Below are 13249 nucleotides of genomic sequence, written 5' to 3' on the forward strand. Positions count from 1 at the left end.
AGACTTCGCCAGCCAGGAACGTATAAATAGTTTGATGGACTCCGGTCACTCCAGAGTATGGGCCTTTCAGACAGAGGCGTCTCTGTAGGTAGTAATTTTCCTAGCACAGGTCCCGTCATCACTGTTTGGAATCGATTTCGAATTCGGAATGAGACAGAGGACTTAGAACCAGTAACAAGCTAGGCGATGCATGCTTTGCTGCGGCGAGTTGATCATATTGGCCAAGCCTCAAGGTTCAGTATCGTCTGAGAATGCAATGAGTGAATCTCTCATTAGTTGCTACTCACACAGTTCTATAGTCCTTGATATAGTAGACTTATGAGCCCCGAGTCTCAATGGGATTGAGCTTGGACACAGAATGATGTTGCCCCAATGAATCATTCGCTTGGGGCCAAAAGAGATAAGTGAAGATTCAGGCTGGACCATTTTTGGAGTGTGGCTGGACTGAAGCCACAAAGTCAGCCACATATTCAATGAGGACCTTTGTGGCCGTGGCGCAGCAAATCACCTCATCGCAACAACATTCTGCCATTTCTCCGAGACAGCCCAGGGCAGGAAGGATGGGTGGACCTTCCGAGGCCCGACCGGCGGTTGCGTCACAGAGTTGGACGCCTTGAGGGTGGCACTGGCCCGATAGCAGCACCTGCCCTGCGCTTCCACCCACACCTGCACTCAGTAAGGTAACTCACACGCGCCGGGACAAGCCCGCAACACCATCCCGTCCTCAGATCAGTGGCGGCGCAAACCAACCAAACCCAGCCTTGCTTTTTTCCCAACAAGAAGCTGAACCTGAAGCTATCGACTTTCTTTCACGCTGCCTGTTTGGAAACCGCCTTGGAACTCTTCACTTGACGGGGCCAGACAATTTGGACCCAAGAAAACAACGCGCCCGACGGTGACCTGCAGCTACCCCTCCGCCCCGTGCCAGACAGACTCCAGTACCTTCGGTTCAAGGTGGGGCAGAGGTGCCTTCCGTCTCCCACCTCCAGCGACCCTTTTACATTCACTCTTCTGACCGCCACCAGAGAAAAAGATATCCTTTGACTGATTTCTGGTCGGTACCAAGTGCAGGAGGATATTTCACGAAACCATAAATTTTCCTCTTCAGCTACCTCAACAACGGCAAGCGCGGACCTTCACCATGGACGAGGATATTTCCAACTTCGTCGCCATCACGGCAGCCAGTCCGGAGGCCGCTCGCGGCTTCCTGGAGATGACCAACAACAACCTCGAGCAGGCCATTCAGCTTTTCTTTGAGAACCCAGACATTCAGAGCAGCTTCAACCAGCCAGCTGCCACCTCTTCGACAGCCCCCCCAGTGCCCTCGAACACCCGACCGAACATTGGACGGCAGGACGAGCGCGGGGTCATTCACATAGATAGTGATGACGATGGCGATACTGCCATGACGGTGGACGATATGGACGACAACTTTGGACACGACGACTCTGATATTGCGGCAAACGAACAGGTGGCGGCCATTGCCCGAAGTGCCCAAGAGGAAGAGGACGCCGCCATGGCTAAGAGATTACAAGAGGAACTCTACGGTGGCGGACCTGGAGGAGGTGGTGGTGGTGGCGGCGCTGGAATCGGCGGTCAGGATGATGTGAGATCACCTATCGCCAGAACCACCGAGACTCTGGTCGGAGGCTACGATGGTGACGATGGTATGGACATGGATACCATCATCCGGGCACAAATGCGACAGAGAGATGCCGCCAGAGCAGCTCGAGGTATGCGCTGGGTCAAGTCTGCTCCTTTGGAATCGCCATGCTAACTTGTTGGACATCAGCTGGTGGTGGAAACCCCTTTGCTCATAACCTGTCTATTTGGGATGATGACAGCCCAGCTGCAGCCCAGCCCGCGCAACCCGCTGCGACGGAAGGTGGCACGCGAGCCCAGAGATTGGCAGAGCTTTTCCGGCCGCCCTACGACATCATGTCCAGATTGGAGTGGGACGAGGCGAGGCAGGAGGGCAAGGACGAAAAGAAGTGGATCCTCGTTAACCTCCAGGATATGAGCGACTTCAACTGCCAAGCCTTGAATCGGGATATCTGGAAGGATGCGGCTATTCGACGACTGTTGGATGATGCCTTCATCTTCCTGCAGTACGACAAGGACGCCATGGCGGCACAGCAGTACATCAACTTCTACTTCCACGGCACTGGTCACGAGAACCCAGACAACTACCCGCACGTTGCCATTATCGATCCGAGGACAGGAGAGCAGGTCAAGGTATGGAGTGGAAGACCATTCCCCAGCGCATCAGACTTCCACGCGCAGCTGGCCGAATTCCTGGACCGCTACAGTTTGGCGGCGAACAGCAAGAACCCTGTGGTGGACCAAGCGGCACCCCGCCCCAAGACCGTTGATGTTGATCGAATGACGGAGGATGAAATGCTGGAGATGGCATTGCAGAACAGTCTTGCAGCGTCCAACGGCGGCGCCAGCAGCTCCAAGCCCAAGACTGGCGTTTTCGACCCCGATGCGCTAACCAAGTCAGACTCATCCAGCGGTCAAGGCAAGGGCCAATCCCCGGCCGAGGAGGCAGCAGGCGGCATAACCCCTCCTGCTGAGCCGGCAGTGGCGCAGAGTATCTGGGCCTCGATTGCGACCAACAAGCCGCACAAGGAACCGGAGAACAACCCAGCAACGACGACGCGGATACAGTTCCGACACCCCCATGGACGTGTTATCCGTCGATTCAACCTGGATGACCCCGTCAGGCGCATCTACGAGTGGCTCAAGCATGATCCCATCGAGAACAAGGATTTCATCGAGGTCGAGCTGAAGCGCATGCCGCAGGGCCAGGACTTGAGTAATGAACTGGAGACCACCATCAAGGACGCCGGACTCAAGAACGGGACTGTTATGATTGAATTCATTGAGGACTAGAGCTGGCGTGCGGTCTACTCGGCGACTGATGATTCGAGCAAAGTCGGTTAGGGAACAAAGTGCATTTTTCAGCAGGGCCTGGGCATGGCCGATAGAATTGGAACGGGGCAGGCGGAAGGAAGCCTTGTTTCAATGTTTTTCGTTTGGGCTCTTCTCATACATACCACGATATCCGGCGAGGGCAGGCATGGAAGGATGCAGTTTATCGAGGAACAAGGAAGCCAGACAGAGACAAGTAGCGGGCCAGATGATTCACAGATGGCCACCCAACAAAGGTAGACGCTTGTTAACACAGAGACGGCATCAATAGACACGGGAAATGACAGTAACTGCGGTCATGTTATGTGTGAGCTGCGGCATGAAGTACCAAAACGCGCCATCAGGTTAAATCTAGATGTGCATGTCTTCCCTATCGTGAGTCCTCGAGACATGATTCCATCTGGTCGACGTCGAGTTTCGACATGCAACTACGCAATGCCAATCATCTTCAAGCCTCTAATGGTACCCACACAAGCCACGTCCAAGGCTGAACGGAATCAACGGCAACTTTCTGGCCCAGATGCCTCTTGAGTCTTGACTACCTACCCTAGCTAAGTATCCACGTACCGTAGCCTACTGGCCTACCCCTACCAAGATGACAAGGTCACGAAGGTCAACCAGAAGAAGCCAAAGGAACAAAGATAGCTCGAAGAGTGTCTTGGGCTGAGAGATGTGGGTGTTTCACTAGCCTAGAGCATAACTATCTTGGGTGTGCTTGGCTCACCTGGATCGGTGGTGGCGCCGTTGGAGGGGAACCAATCAGAGGGGCTAAGGCGGACGGGTTCCTGGACGGGAGTTCGGGACGTGTCACTGCATGCGAGATGAATGGAGGGGTGATTGGATGTGGTGGGTTGGGCTCCAAATCTCAAGGGTGGAGGGGAGGTTCTCGGTCAGATAACATTGAGCGATATGAGGCTGGTGGTGGTGGTGGTGGTGGTGGTGGTGGTGTTGTTGGTGATGAAGTGGTGGAATTCGAAAGGAGCCCTTTTCGTGAGGTGCAATGCATTTGATAAGCAAGACGTGATCTGTGCACGCTCGCTTACTACGTAGACTGGCGATAATGCATTGCGCAGTATTGGGATTGTTTTGACTGCTAGAGGCCGCTGATGTTTTTACTGGACAGGGCCATCCCAAGGGCCATGGCAGGGGGGAATATTTGGGATGAGGGGAACCTTGGAACCTGCGGGAGGCTCCAATTGACATCAACAGCGGCGGTTGCTGGTGAACCGACCCCTCGGTTACCATTTGCGATCATGGCATAAACAACGGGGGATCCAATAGACACATCATGTCCACCCATCTCTGCTATTCCAGCCTGCCTTAGGCCCTGATCGACTCGAGACTATCGCTAATTGCCAGTCGCCTACGCTGATGTAATTAGTATATGAAAACAATAGAAACCCTTTTTCTATAGAGTTAAGCTTTTTCTAGCCGTAACAGTAATATTAGATCTAGTTTCTTATTAATATTTAAATTATATAACTATAAGTTAGTCATTTTTAATATTATATATTATATTATTATATTAGCTAAGAAACTAGCTAGACTTATTAAAAAATTAATTGCGATATTATAAAAGAGTTAATTTAATTAAAGAAAAGGTCTTGAAATATAAAAAATAGGAAATCTTTTTTTTAATAACAATAATAATAATATGTTAATCGTAATATTATATTCATATAAGTTACTAGAAAGGTTAAGCGGTTAAGACTAGCCTATTATTTAATATAGTAGTATAATTACTAGCTAGGTAATGGCTAAGCTAGTGGCGCTATATGCTAGTAATTGGTAATTAGTAGTAGAAATCGAGCGGATCAGGGCCTTTAGGGATATCTTGGAACTCGAGACTTTTTTACGCTGGAACGTCGCACTTCCGTTTGTATGTGCCCGCCTCAAGCCAAGGACAAGAGGATCATCAAGAGCAGGTACTAAAACAGTCCCTAAAGTCCAAGCCCCAGACTAGCACCAACACCAACACCACACGGTACCTTCTTCGTACACCCAAACATTTACAACATCCCAAGACAACATTGAAGAAGGCGACGACGACGCAAAGACAGCCACGCCACCGCCCTCTTCTTTGTGGCCTTTCAACCGTCCCAGAGTCAGACTGGTCTTGGTCTTGGTCTGGCTTGGTCCGTCTCTTTTTACCCCACACTCTGCCTCGTGTGCCCAAAGATCAGACTCCCGTCCGTCGTTCCTTTGGACCAAAGCACAGGTATCCGTACCTTACCAACCGCAACCCCACGACACTTTCTTTTTTCGCGCGGCTCTTCCTTGCCATTCCCTGAGAAGTTGAGATTGCTCATCTCTATCCATACTCCGTAAGTGTGTTGATTTTCCATGCTACTGTGGCATTGACGTCTTTCCCTACCTTGCCTTCTCCCTCTCCATTTGCTTTGCTTTGACTCTGTCAACCGACCGACTGGCGAGGAACGCGAATTACAGCGGCCCGCTACAGTGTCTCAGCACCACCTCTGGAACTTTTTTTTTTGATCCTTACCTACATTTCCCTCTTGTTTTCCTCGTCATTCTATCTCTGCACCTTGAAGAAAAGGAGAGACGAGACATAAGACACGCGACAAGAACCGACGTACGATTGACGCCGCCCCCTTGGGAACTAATCACCGTTAGGCTCCGGCCGACTCTGTCTCTAGCACATCTGCTAACCGCTCGCCTTCTACCAGATCGCTTTCTTTCTCCTGGGCCACCTCAGACCATCCTTCTTGGGGCACCTGTGACCGCCAGCCCGGCCTCAATCGCTTCCAGCTCGACGATAGCCGCATCCCTCGTCCCCCACCGCCTCTGTCCCTTTCGCTCGCCCTCAACTCCAGGATCCCCTCTTCAAACCAGCTGCCCGCCTGCTGCTCGAGCACGAAGGAGAAAAGAGACTTTCGAGCCTGAGAAGTCAATTTCCTGCCAAACGAACATCTCTCTCTGCCTAACGGCTGCAGAGACGAACCACCGCCGCGCCAGCACCGAACTACGGCGATTCGCACTGCGCTGACGTACTTTCGGCCCCCTCGCAACCCCGCGATCCTCTCCTTTGCGACGGACGAGAGTGCTCGACGGGAAAGCCTTTCATTGTTGCGCGGCGTCAATTGAACGACCGACCCTTTCTGCCGGAACGACCCCTTCGCATCGCATCGCTAGACCGCAATCATGGGTGATCGCGATAGGGATATCGAGGAGGGCAACGAGGCGCTTGATCCTGAGCTGCTCTACACCAAGGAGTACTGCATTGGTATGCGCTGCTTCTGTGCTTGAAGCGGCATGTTGCTAATACGCTGGATTTCCTAGGCGGAGGAAGCTTTGGCAAGGTCTACAAGGGGTAAGTACCATCTAGCCCCCCTCTCCAGCAGCGATGAGCACCAGAGGACTAACCGCAACTCGTGCAGAGTCGACAAGCGCACCGGTCACGCCGTCGCCATCAAGATCATCGATATCGAGAGCGCCGAGGACGAGGTCGAAGACATTATCCAGGAAATCGCCATCCTGTCCGAACTGCAGTCACCCTATGTTACGAAATACTACGGCTCGTATGCCAAGGGGGCTGAGCTATGGATTGTCATGGAGTTTTGCTCAGGCGGAAGCTGCGCAGACCTCATGAAGCCAGGCCTGATAGGCGAAGACTACATTGCCATCGTTATTCGCGAGCTGCTCCTCGGTCTCGATTACTTGCACACGGACAAGAAGTTACACCGCGATGTCAAGGGTTAGTTGGTCACTTTGTCATGCGCCCCTAGAGTGGCACTACCTTAGAAGCTAACACGCATAATCAGCTGCCAATGTGCTCCTCAGCTCCAACGGCCAGGTCAAGCTTGCGGATTTTGGCGTCTCGGGCCAGCTCTCGGCCACCATGACCAAGAAGAATACCTTTGTCGGCACTCCTTTCTGGATGGCCCCCGAGGTTATCAAGCAGTCTGGCTACGATCATAAAGCTGACGTCTGGTCGCTTGGTATTACGGCGCTGGAGCTTGCCAACGGCGAGCCACCGTATGCTGATATTCATCCCATGAAGGTGTTATTTCTGATCCCCAAGAACCCTCCACCGCGGCTGGAAGGAAACTTTACAAAAGCGTTCAAAGATTTCATCGAGGTGTGTTTGCAGAGGGACCCCAAGGACCGACCCACAGCCAAGGACCTGCTCAAACACCCCTTTATACGCCGCGCAAAGAAGACGAGCTACCTGACCGAGCTCATCGAGCGCCACAGTCGGTGGGCCGCGACGCACAAGGGTGACGATGACGAGAGTGATCAAGGGGGTGAAGAGTACTACGAGCGCCAGCGCGTCGACGAGGACATGTGGGATTTTGGCACAGTGAGGCTTGTGGGAGATCGCGGCGGTGTCGTTCCACGTCCCGGACTTGGTGCCCTGGACGAGTCTGCCACCAACGCTAGAGCCGCGAGATCTACGGACAGCATTGATGACTATGGAGAGCGTTCGAGAGACAGCAGTCCGACCAAGATTCGCGACTTTGGCCGCGACCTCGCCATTGCTTCCGATACCCTCAAGGCGGCCAGTGCCAATACGGGGACCTCTCGACAGGCATCGCCGCAACGGAAGCCAGTGCCGTCAGTCGCGCCCCAGGCGCCGGCCAAGGTGCCTCTTCCAATGTCGCCAGAGAAGTTGCAAAGAGGAGGGGGTCCAGAGACACCGCGACCCATTACTCGATTGATTCAACCTGCCGTCCCTGTCAGTCAATCTCCGGACTACGACCGAGAACTGCAGGTTCAGCTGCAAAAGGACATGGGCTTGATGAGTCTAGGCCCTGTGATCCAGCCCGCCGACCTACAACATATTGATGATTCGACACCGCCGCGACCCCCTCTTCATGGACCTCGGCCAAACAACAAATTTACACCGATTACTCTACCAGAAATACCACCATACCGCGGCAGCCCGCAGCCGCAACAAGCGCCGGTCAGGATACCGAGCCAATCTCCGGGCGGGCCATATCGCCAACCGTCTGGCCAGGCGCCGCCTCCACCGGCCAAGGCATACGCGCTGCCGTCAAAGACGCAAATGCCTACTCCTGAACCTGCGGCTCCTTCATCCTTCCCTCCGCCAGCGCCGTCTAATCCCAATGGGGAGCTCGACGCCTTGAACGATGTCATTTTCCCTGCACTCGAGGAGGCGCTAAAGAGGAGACAAATTAGACTGCAACAGGCATTCCGACCTCAACAGGGTTCTTCAAGCCCCGTGGCCATGAACCAGGTGACTCCGAAGCAGCAACGAGCGGAGGCGGCTCACGAGAAGCTGCGGAAGCTCGTATATAAGCTCGCTCATGTGTGCAAAGAAATCGACCACTATGACAAGGCGGAGCCAGTGGGTATGGGCAGGGACGTCGGCACCTTCCTAGAAGGACTTTTGGAGGAAATCCTCGTCAGGGTTGAACCCCTCGACGAGGAGGATGTTGCGGCGTGAACCGTCTGATGGTCCAGGCGGCTGTGTGTGAGGCGGAACGACAGACAGGGGGGATGCTTGGTGGGGCACCGACGAGCACATGCTCGGATGCTCGCGAGTCGTCGCCGGCGGCACGAGTGACATTGACTGACCGGTGAGGTGGGATGGAAGATGGGAACAAAGGAGCAAACATTGCAAGCCCCCGTTGACGACACGACAATACACGGCGTTCTGGAGGATACATACCGCCCCTATGCGAAAACGAAGAGACTTATTAGATACAATCCAAAGGCGGGGGAATCGGGGTTGTTGGAATGCTGGAAATGACAAGATGAACAAGACGACAGATATGACATGACGGATAGGACACACACACACACACACACACACACACTTGGCCTGTTTCCCTCTCGTCTTTTGACTCAGAATTGGGAAGGAAACAACGGGTGGCGAGTCCGGGGTTTGAGGAATAGAGGGGTGATGGGAGGGAAGGGAAGGGAGGGGAATGGTTCACAAGACGCCTTTTTTCTTTCTACAATTCCCTATGTATTATACCCAGCATTTACCCAAGAATAGAGTGCGTGCTCTTTCTCTGAGACCCCCGGGCCACACCCCCGGAGAAACCGACGCAAGGCTGAGGAGACACACTAAGCCGTATGGGGAGGAGAGAGAGGGATGGCATTTGTATGGTTGGTGAGTATCCGTACTCGTGAGAAGCGGACCCCCGAGTCGAGGGGTCTCACTGCGTCTTCTTTTTCTGCCCAGTAAGAATGGCAGTTCCCGTGTCTAGCTAGGTATGGGAATCGTTAGATCCTGCCGAGAGCCTCCTCGCCTGCCCTCACCCATGCGGCCTATTCGATCTGTCGAAGCCAAGCGGCCAGGGAGTAAGCTCGTGAAGAGAGGGGAGGGGTCAATACTTTACCGTAAGCGAGCGAACCTTGGGCTTGCCGCTGCAGAGTGCCAGAGAGCGAGACAAGGCAAGGCCTAGGGAGAAAGTCTCGCTCTTTCTTGGGCCCTGTCCTGGACTTCTGAAGTTCTGAAGAACGTTCGCTTGGGTGAGGTAGGGGGAGGGGGAGGGGGAGGGGGAAGAGTGTGAGTGAGGTGGATTCGGCCGTGGAGTTATATGGTTACGGATGCCAAGCTCCGTATGTGTGCGGTCGGTGTAAACCATGACTCTATCTACGACGGACCCATGTCCGGCGCGGCTGAAGAGGAGGGAGGCCTGGAGAAGGGTACGGAGTATGGAGTACGGATACTTCGTACAGATACAAAATGAAATCGATCGAATGGGGATAAAAAAGTGCGGGAGGAAGACGAGGAATATGAGTCTTTCGAGGTTTCCGATGGCAGTTGTGTTGTTGTCCGTGTGTTCTTGAGAATGGCCCGTGGAATCCTTGCTTGGGTGGGAGATTCCGACCAAGGCAGCACGTCTTCAAAAGACATGGTAGTACCTGATCTTCAGGCTCCATCAAGGTATGATCTTTCTGTATCCGTACGGAGTAACAGTGTATGAGTTGAGTGGAAAGAAGCAGTTTCGTTCGGCCAGGTCAGCCAAGTCGCAGCGGCAGATAACCTGAAACCAGACGCGCGCGTGGGGCGGATGGCTGCAGCTGGGCAGCAGAAATCCTTGCGGCGAGTCATGGACCCTGAAAATGCCACAGTTACATAGGCATTTGTGCGAGAGGGGAGGGAAAAGCTGCTGAATGAGCGGCATTGACGATGGCTGGCCTTGCTGGGCAGAAACTAGCCATGGATGATGGGGGGGTTCCATCTGGGTAGTCCACAGATACCGCTACGGCGTTACCCGTTGCTGGACCATGATCCCTGGTTCTCTTCTCTCTTTCTGTCTCTCTCTCTCTCTCTTCCCAAGACCAAGACGTACGGATAGACTCAGGGCACAGGCAAACCATGTCTTCCTGACTGCTTCTTCAGGCCAAGTCTGGGGGCCTTCCTCTTGGGACCCTCTTGGGACGAGTCAATCGTCTACCCTCTACCCCAGTCTTTCCCTCAAAGTTGGGACGCTGGGCGCTGCAGGACAAGCAACACGGCTTGGCCCTGGGAGGATGGGATCCATCTTTTCTTTTCCTGCGTGGTTCTCGTCTGAGTGCAGCTGTGGCTTACCTACACATCATCTGTGAGAGACTGTGAGTTGTAAGTGGCATGGTAGCATGACCCCCCCGGGTCGGCGTGCTGCCGGCGAGATGTTCGTGGAGACATCTTCCCCCTCCCCTCCTGGCTCCTGGGCAGCTTTTCTTCACGAGACCGATCCCAAAAGGCGAACTCTGGGTGGAGAGGAAGCACGGATCTGAAGTACCGTGAAGGGAGTTTGGGGGGGGGTGTTTGGGATATGTGACTTCTCTTAAGGCGTGGCTGCGCCGCCCTTGTCTCGTTCGTTTGGGAGGAAGATTTTCGGACTTTCTTTGCAACTATCTTCTCGCTCCTTTTTTTGTTTGCTTCCTGCTTTCCTTCTCCCCTTACTCCTCTGTTCGAAGATGAGAACGTGTTGATTACGTTTTCTCCCTCTCTCTACGAAATCCAAACGCCCCTTCACTCATTTCTAGTTTGTTGGTTTTATTGCTACGCCTTCTCGCGGAGGTAATCTTAATCCTACGGGGGAGGATCGAGAAGCCTCTTATTACTTATCTTGCCCTTCTCTGCTACTGGTCTGCTCCGTCTGGTCTTCCGTGTTCTCAAAGTTGGTTCTTGTTTCGAAATCTCTTGGAAGAGAAAGAGCGAAGGTTGTCGCCTTACCTCAAACACGTTGCACACCACCCAATAGCCCAGCTATTACCTGGCAGACGCTCATATTACTCTCCTCCCAACATCACCCACCCCCCTCCTTCTACTACCTTCGTCTCATAATCAACTCACTCGCCGTCGGACTTTCTCTTCCCATTTCGACCTCCCTTCCCCGAACAAACATACTAGCCTTTTGGGGGCCGGAGCCTCAGACTTTGTTCCTTTCGTCATCACACATCCCCGTCTTGTGCGATCGACACGTTGCGGCTCTTTTGGACGACTGTTTACGACTGTTACGCTGCAATAGAGGCTGGTTCTCTCGACTACACATCTTGCTCGATATTGAATCGACTTTCGTTCGCCACTCGTATAAGCTGGGTCGAGCGTGTTTGGGAAAACGGATCCATCGGCCTAGTCAACCTCCTCAAAAGGGACTCAGGTTGTCCTATACACAAGCAGTAGCAACCATGAAGACGACGGCAACAAAGGCGGTGCTGCTCACGCTGCTCAGCAGCAGCGGCTTCGTGGCAGGCGTCCGGGCCGCCGCGAATCTATGCTTCTTCCCCGGCGGCGTGCAGAGTCTCGACGTGCCGTGCGATCCCAAGGCCGAGGTCAGCATGTGCTGCGGAAGCGTGAATGCGTGTTTAAGCAATGGGTTGTGCAAGCTTGAGGATACGTCGAATAACACGGGTATTGCGTATGCGAGAGGGACGTGTTCGGATCCGACGTGGCAGAGTCCGATTTGCCCGCAACATTGCGTGTTGAGTAAGTCTTTCACATTCTTTTCCGAAGACACAGGGGAGGAGAGGTTTCAGGAAGGCCATGGACCGAGACTGGTGATTCCGAGATGGAGGGGGTGTTTGGGTACATGACCGAGCAGTAGTACTGACATGAATACAGACCCCGACACAAGGAAAAACAACACGGCATACGACTTCAGATTCAACGGTGTCCAGGTATGGCAATGCGACAGCCAAGGCTTCGGCGTACCCGGCAAGTTCTGCTGCGAATCCGCCGCAGAAAAGACGAGATGCTGCTCCACGCCGCCCGCTATCTTCGGGCCCCTCATCGCCGCGACCCCGGGCAACGCCGCCGCCGTCCAAACCCTCAACACCGGCGCCAAGTCTACGCCCACACCCTCGGGATCAGGTCGCGCCAGTATCACGGGCGGTAGCAATTATCCCTCGCAGCAGACGCCCGAGATGACGGCCGTGCCAACGATGACGAGCAAAATCCCTGCCACGCCTGGCGGCGCGGAAGCCAGCCAGCCGACGGCGGATACGAATTCCGGCAGTGGAGATAGCGGACAAAAGGGCATCGGGAACGTGGCTGTCGTGGGACTCGGCGTTGGTGCGAGTGTTGGTGGTGCGCTGCTCGTGGCGGTGGGCGTGATGTGTTATCTTCGCAAGGAGAGGTCTCGTCGGGGACCCGTGGAGCTTGATGGGTCAAGTATCAATGGCGGCTACGGCGGTAGCAGCGGAGCGAGCGATATATCGAGGTCCAATACGGGTCGGATCGCGTATGGGGGGATGAACATTCACAATATGAATCACAATGGGGGCACGGGGACGATTGGCTCCATGGGGACGGGGACGTACAACATGTCGGCGACGCCTGGGATGATGACTGTGAGGAGGGCGAGTAGTGAGTGGGATGGGAGCCCGGGCGGGTTGGGCGGGAATTATCAGATGGCGGAGATTGATGGCAAGGAGGCGATTGTTGTTGCTGAGCCGCAAGGGAGGAAGAAGAGTCTCTATGAGCTGCCGTAGTCACGGTAGTCTTTGGGGGTCATGAGATGAAGAGGTAGTGGACGGAAGAGACAGGAACTGGTGGTCGTTGGCAACTTGGCATTAGAGGTTTGGCACGAGACAAGCTATACAGACATGGTGACGTGGATTTGTATAAAAAAGACAATAGGGACGGATGGTGTACGGTGGTGATACCTTGATACTTTTGATAGCGGGGTGTTTACTTTTCTTACTCCCCATTTTCATTCTAGTTTACGGCTCATGAGAAATCTATTTTTATGAACTTTAGTTGCCTATTTCTTTTCGTGTGAACTGACGGGCGACGCGATAATAGGTGACTTATTTTGACGTGACTTATGCCTATCCGCCATCTATCTGTGATCTCCATGCCTTGGTAGGAAAACGAGAGCTCGGACGGGGA

At 53.8% G+C, this 13249-nt stretch overlaps 3 protein-coding genes across 3 annotated transcripts; all 3 read left to right on the plus strand.

Annotated features, from left to right (window-relative positions):
* Positions 1 to 1020: 1020 nt before the first annotated feature.
* BDP81DRAFT_153477 (UBX domain-containing protein) lies at positions 1021 to 3066 on the plus strand. The gene is made up of 2 exons (XM_060581928.1): positions 1021 to 1733; positions 1793 to 3066. Exons 1-2 carry the CDS (start codon positions 1142 to 1144, stop codon positions 2893 to 2895), a joined length of 1695 nt encoding a protein of 564 aa, XP_060438229.1. The 5' UTR covers positions 1021 to 1141; the 3' UTR covers positions 2896 to 3066.
* Positions 3067 to 5846: 2780 nt separating this feature from the next.
* BDP81DRAFT_153509 (kinase-like domain-containing protein) lies at positions 5847 to 8529 on the plus strand. The gene is made up of 4 exons (XM_060581929.1): positions 5847 to 6178; positions 6235 to 6265; positions 6333 to 6649; positions 6717 to 8529. The coding sequence occupies exons 1-4, from the start codon at positions 6097 to 6099 to the stop codon at positions 8360 to 8362; spliced, it is 2076 nt and encodes a 691-aa protein (XP_060438230.1). The 5' UTR covers positions 5847 to 6096; the 3' UTR covers positions 8363 to 8529.
* Positions 8530 to 11547: 3018 nt separating this feature from the next.
* BDP81DRAFT_400398 (uncharacterized protein) lies at positions 11548 to 12849 on the plus strand (the record flags this gene model as incomplete). Its single annotated transcript, XM_060588688.1, has 2 exons — positions 11548 to 11845; positions 11981 to 12849. The coding sequence occupies 2 exons, from the start codon at positions 11548 to 11550 to the stop codon at positions 12847 to 12849; spliced, it is 1167 nt and encodes a 388-aa protein (XP_060438231.1).
* Between the last annotated feature and the right edge of the window lie 400 nt (positions 12850 to 13249).

This window comes from Colletotrichum phormii, assembly GCF_030913505.1.
Source record: "Colletotrichum phormii strain CBS 102054 chromosome Unknown BDP81scaffold_37, whole genome shotgun sequence".
Taxonomy (NCBI): Eukaryota; Fungi; Ascomycota; class Sordariomycetes; order Glomerellales; family Glomerellaceae; genus Colletotrichum; species Colletotrichum phormii.

Coding starts and splice junctions, on each gene's coding strand:
- BDP81DRAFT_153477 (XM_060581928.1), top strand. CDS start 1,142: ATGGACGAGGATATTTCCAACTTCGTCGCCATCACGGCAGCCAGTCCG. Junction 1,734..1,792: donor TGCCGCCAGAGCAGCTCGAG/GTATGCGCTGGG, acceptor GTTGGACATCAG/CTGGTGGTGGAAACCCCTTT.
- BDP81DRAFT_153509 (XM_060581929.1), top strand. CDS start 6,097: ATGGGTGATCGCGATAGGGATATCGAGGAGGGCAACGAGGCGCTTGAT. Junction 6,179..6,234: donor CACCAAGGAGTACTGCATTG/GTATGCGCTGCT, acceptor TGGATTTCCTAG/GCGGAGGAAGCTTTGGCAAG. Junction 6,266..6,332: donor TTTGGCAAGGTCTACAAGGG/GTAAGTACCATC, acceptor CAACTCGTGCAG/AGTCGACAAGCGCACCGGTC.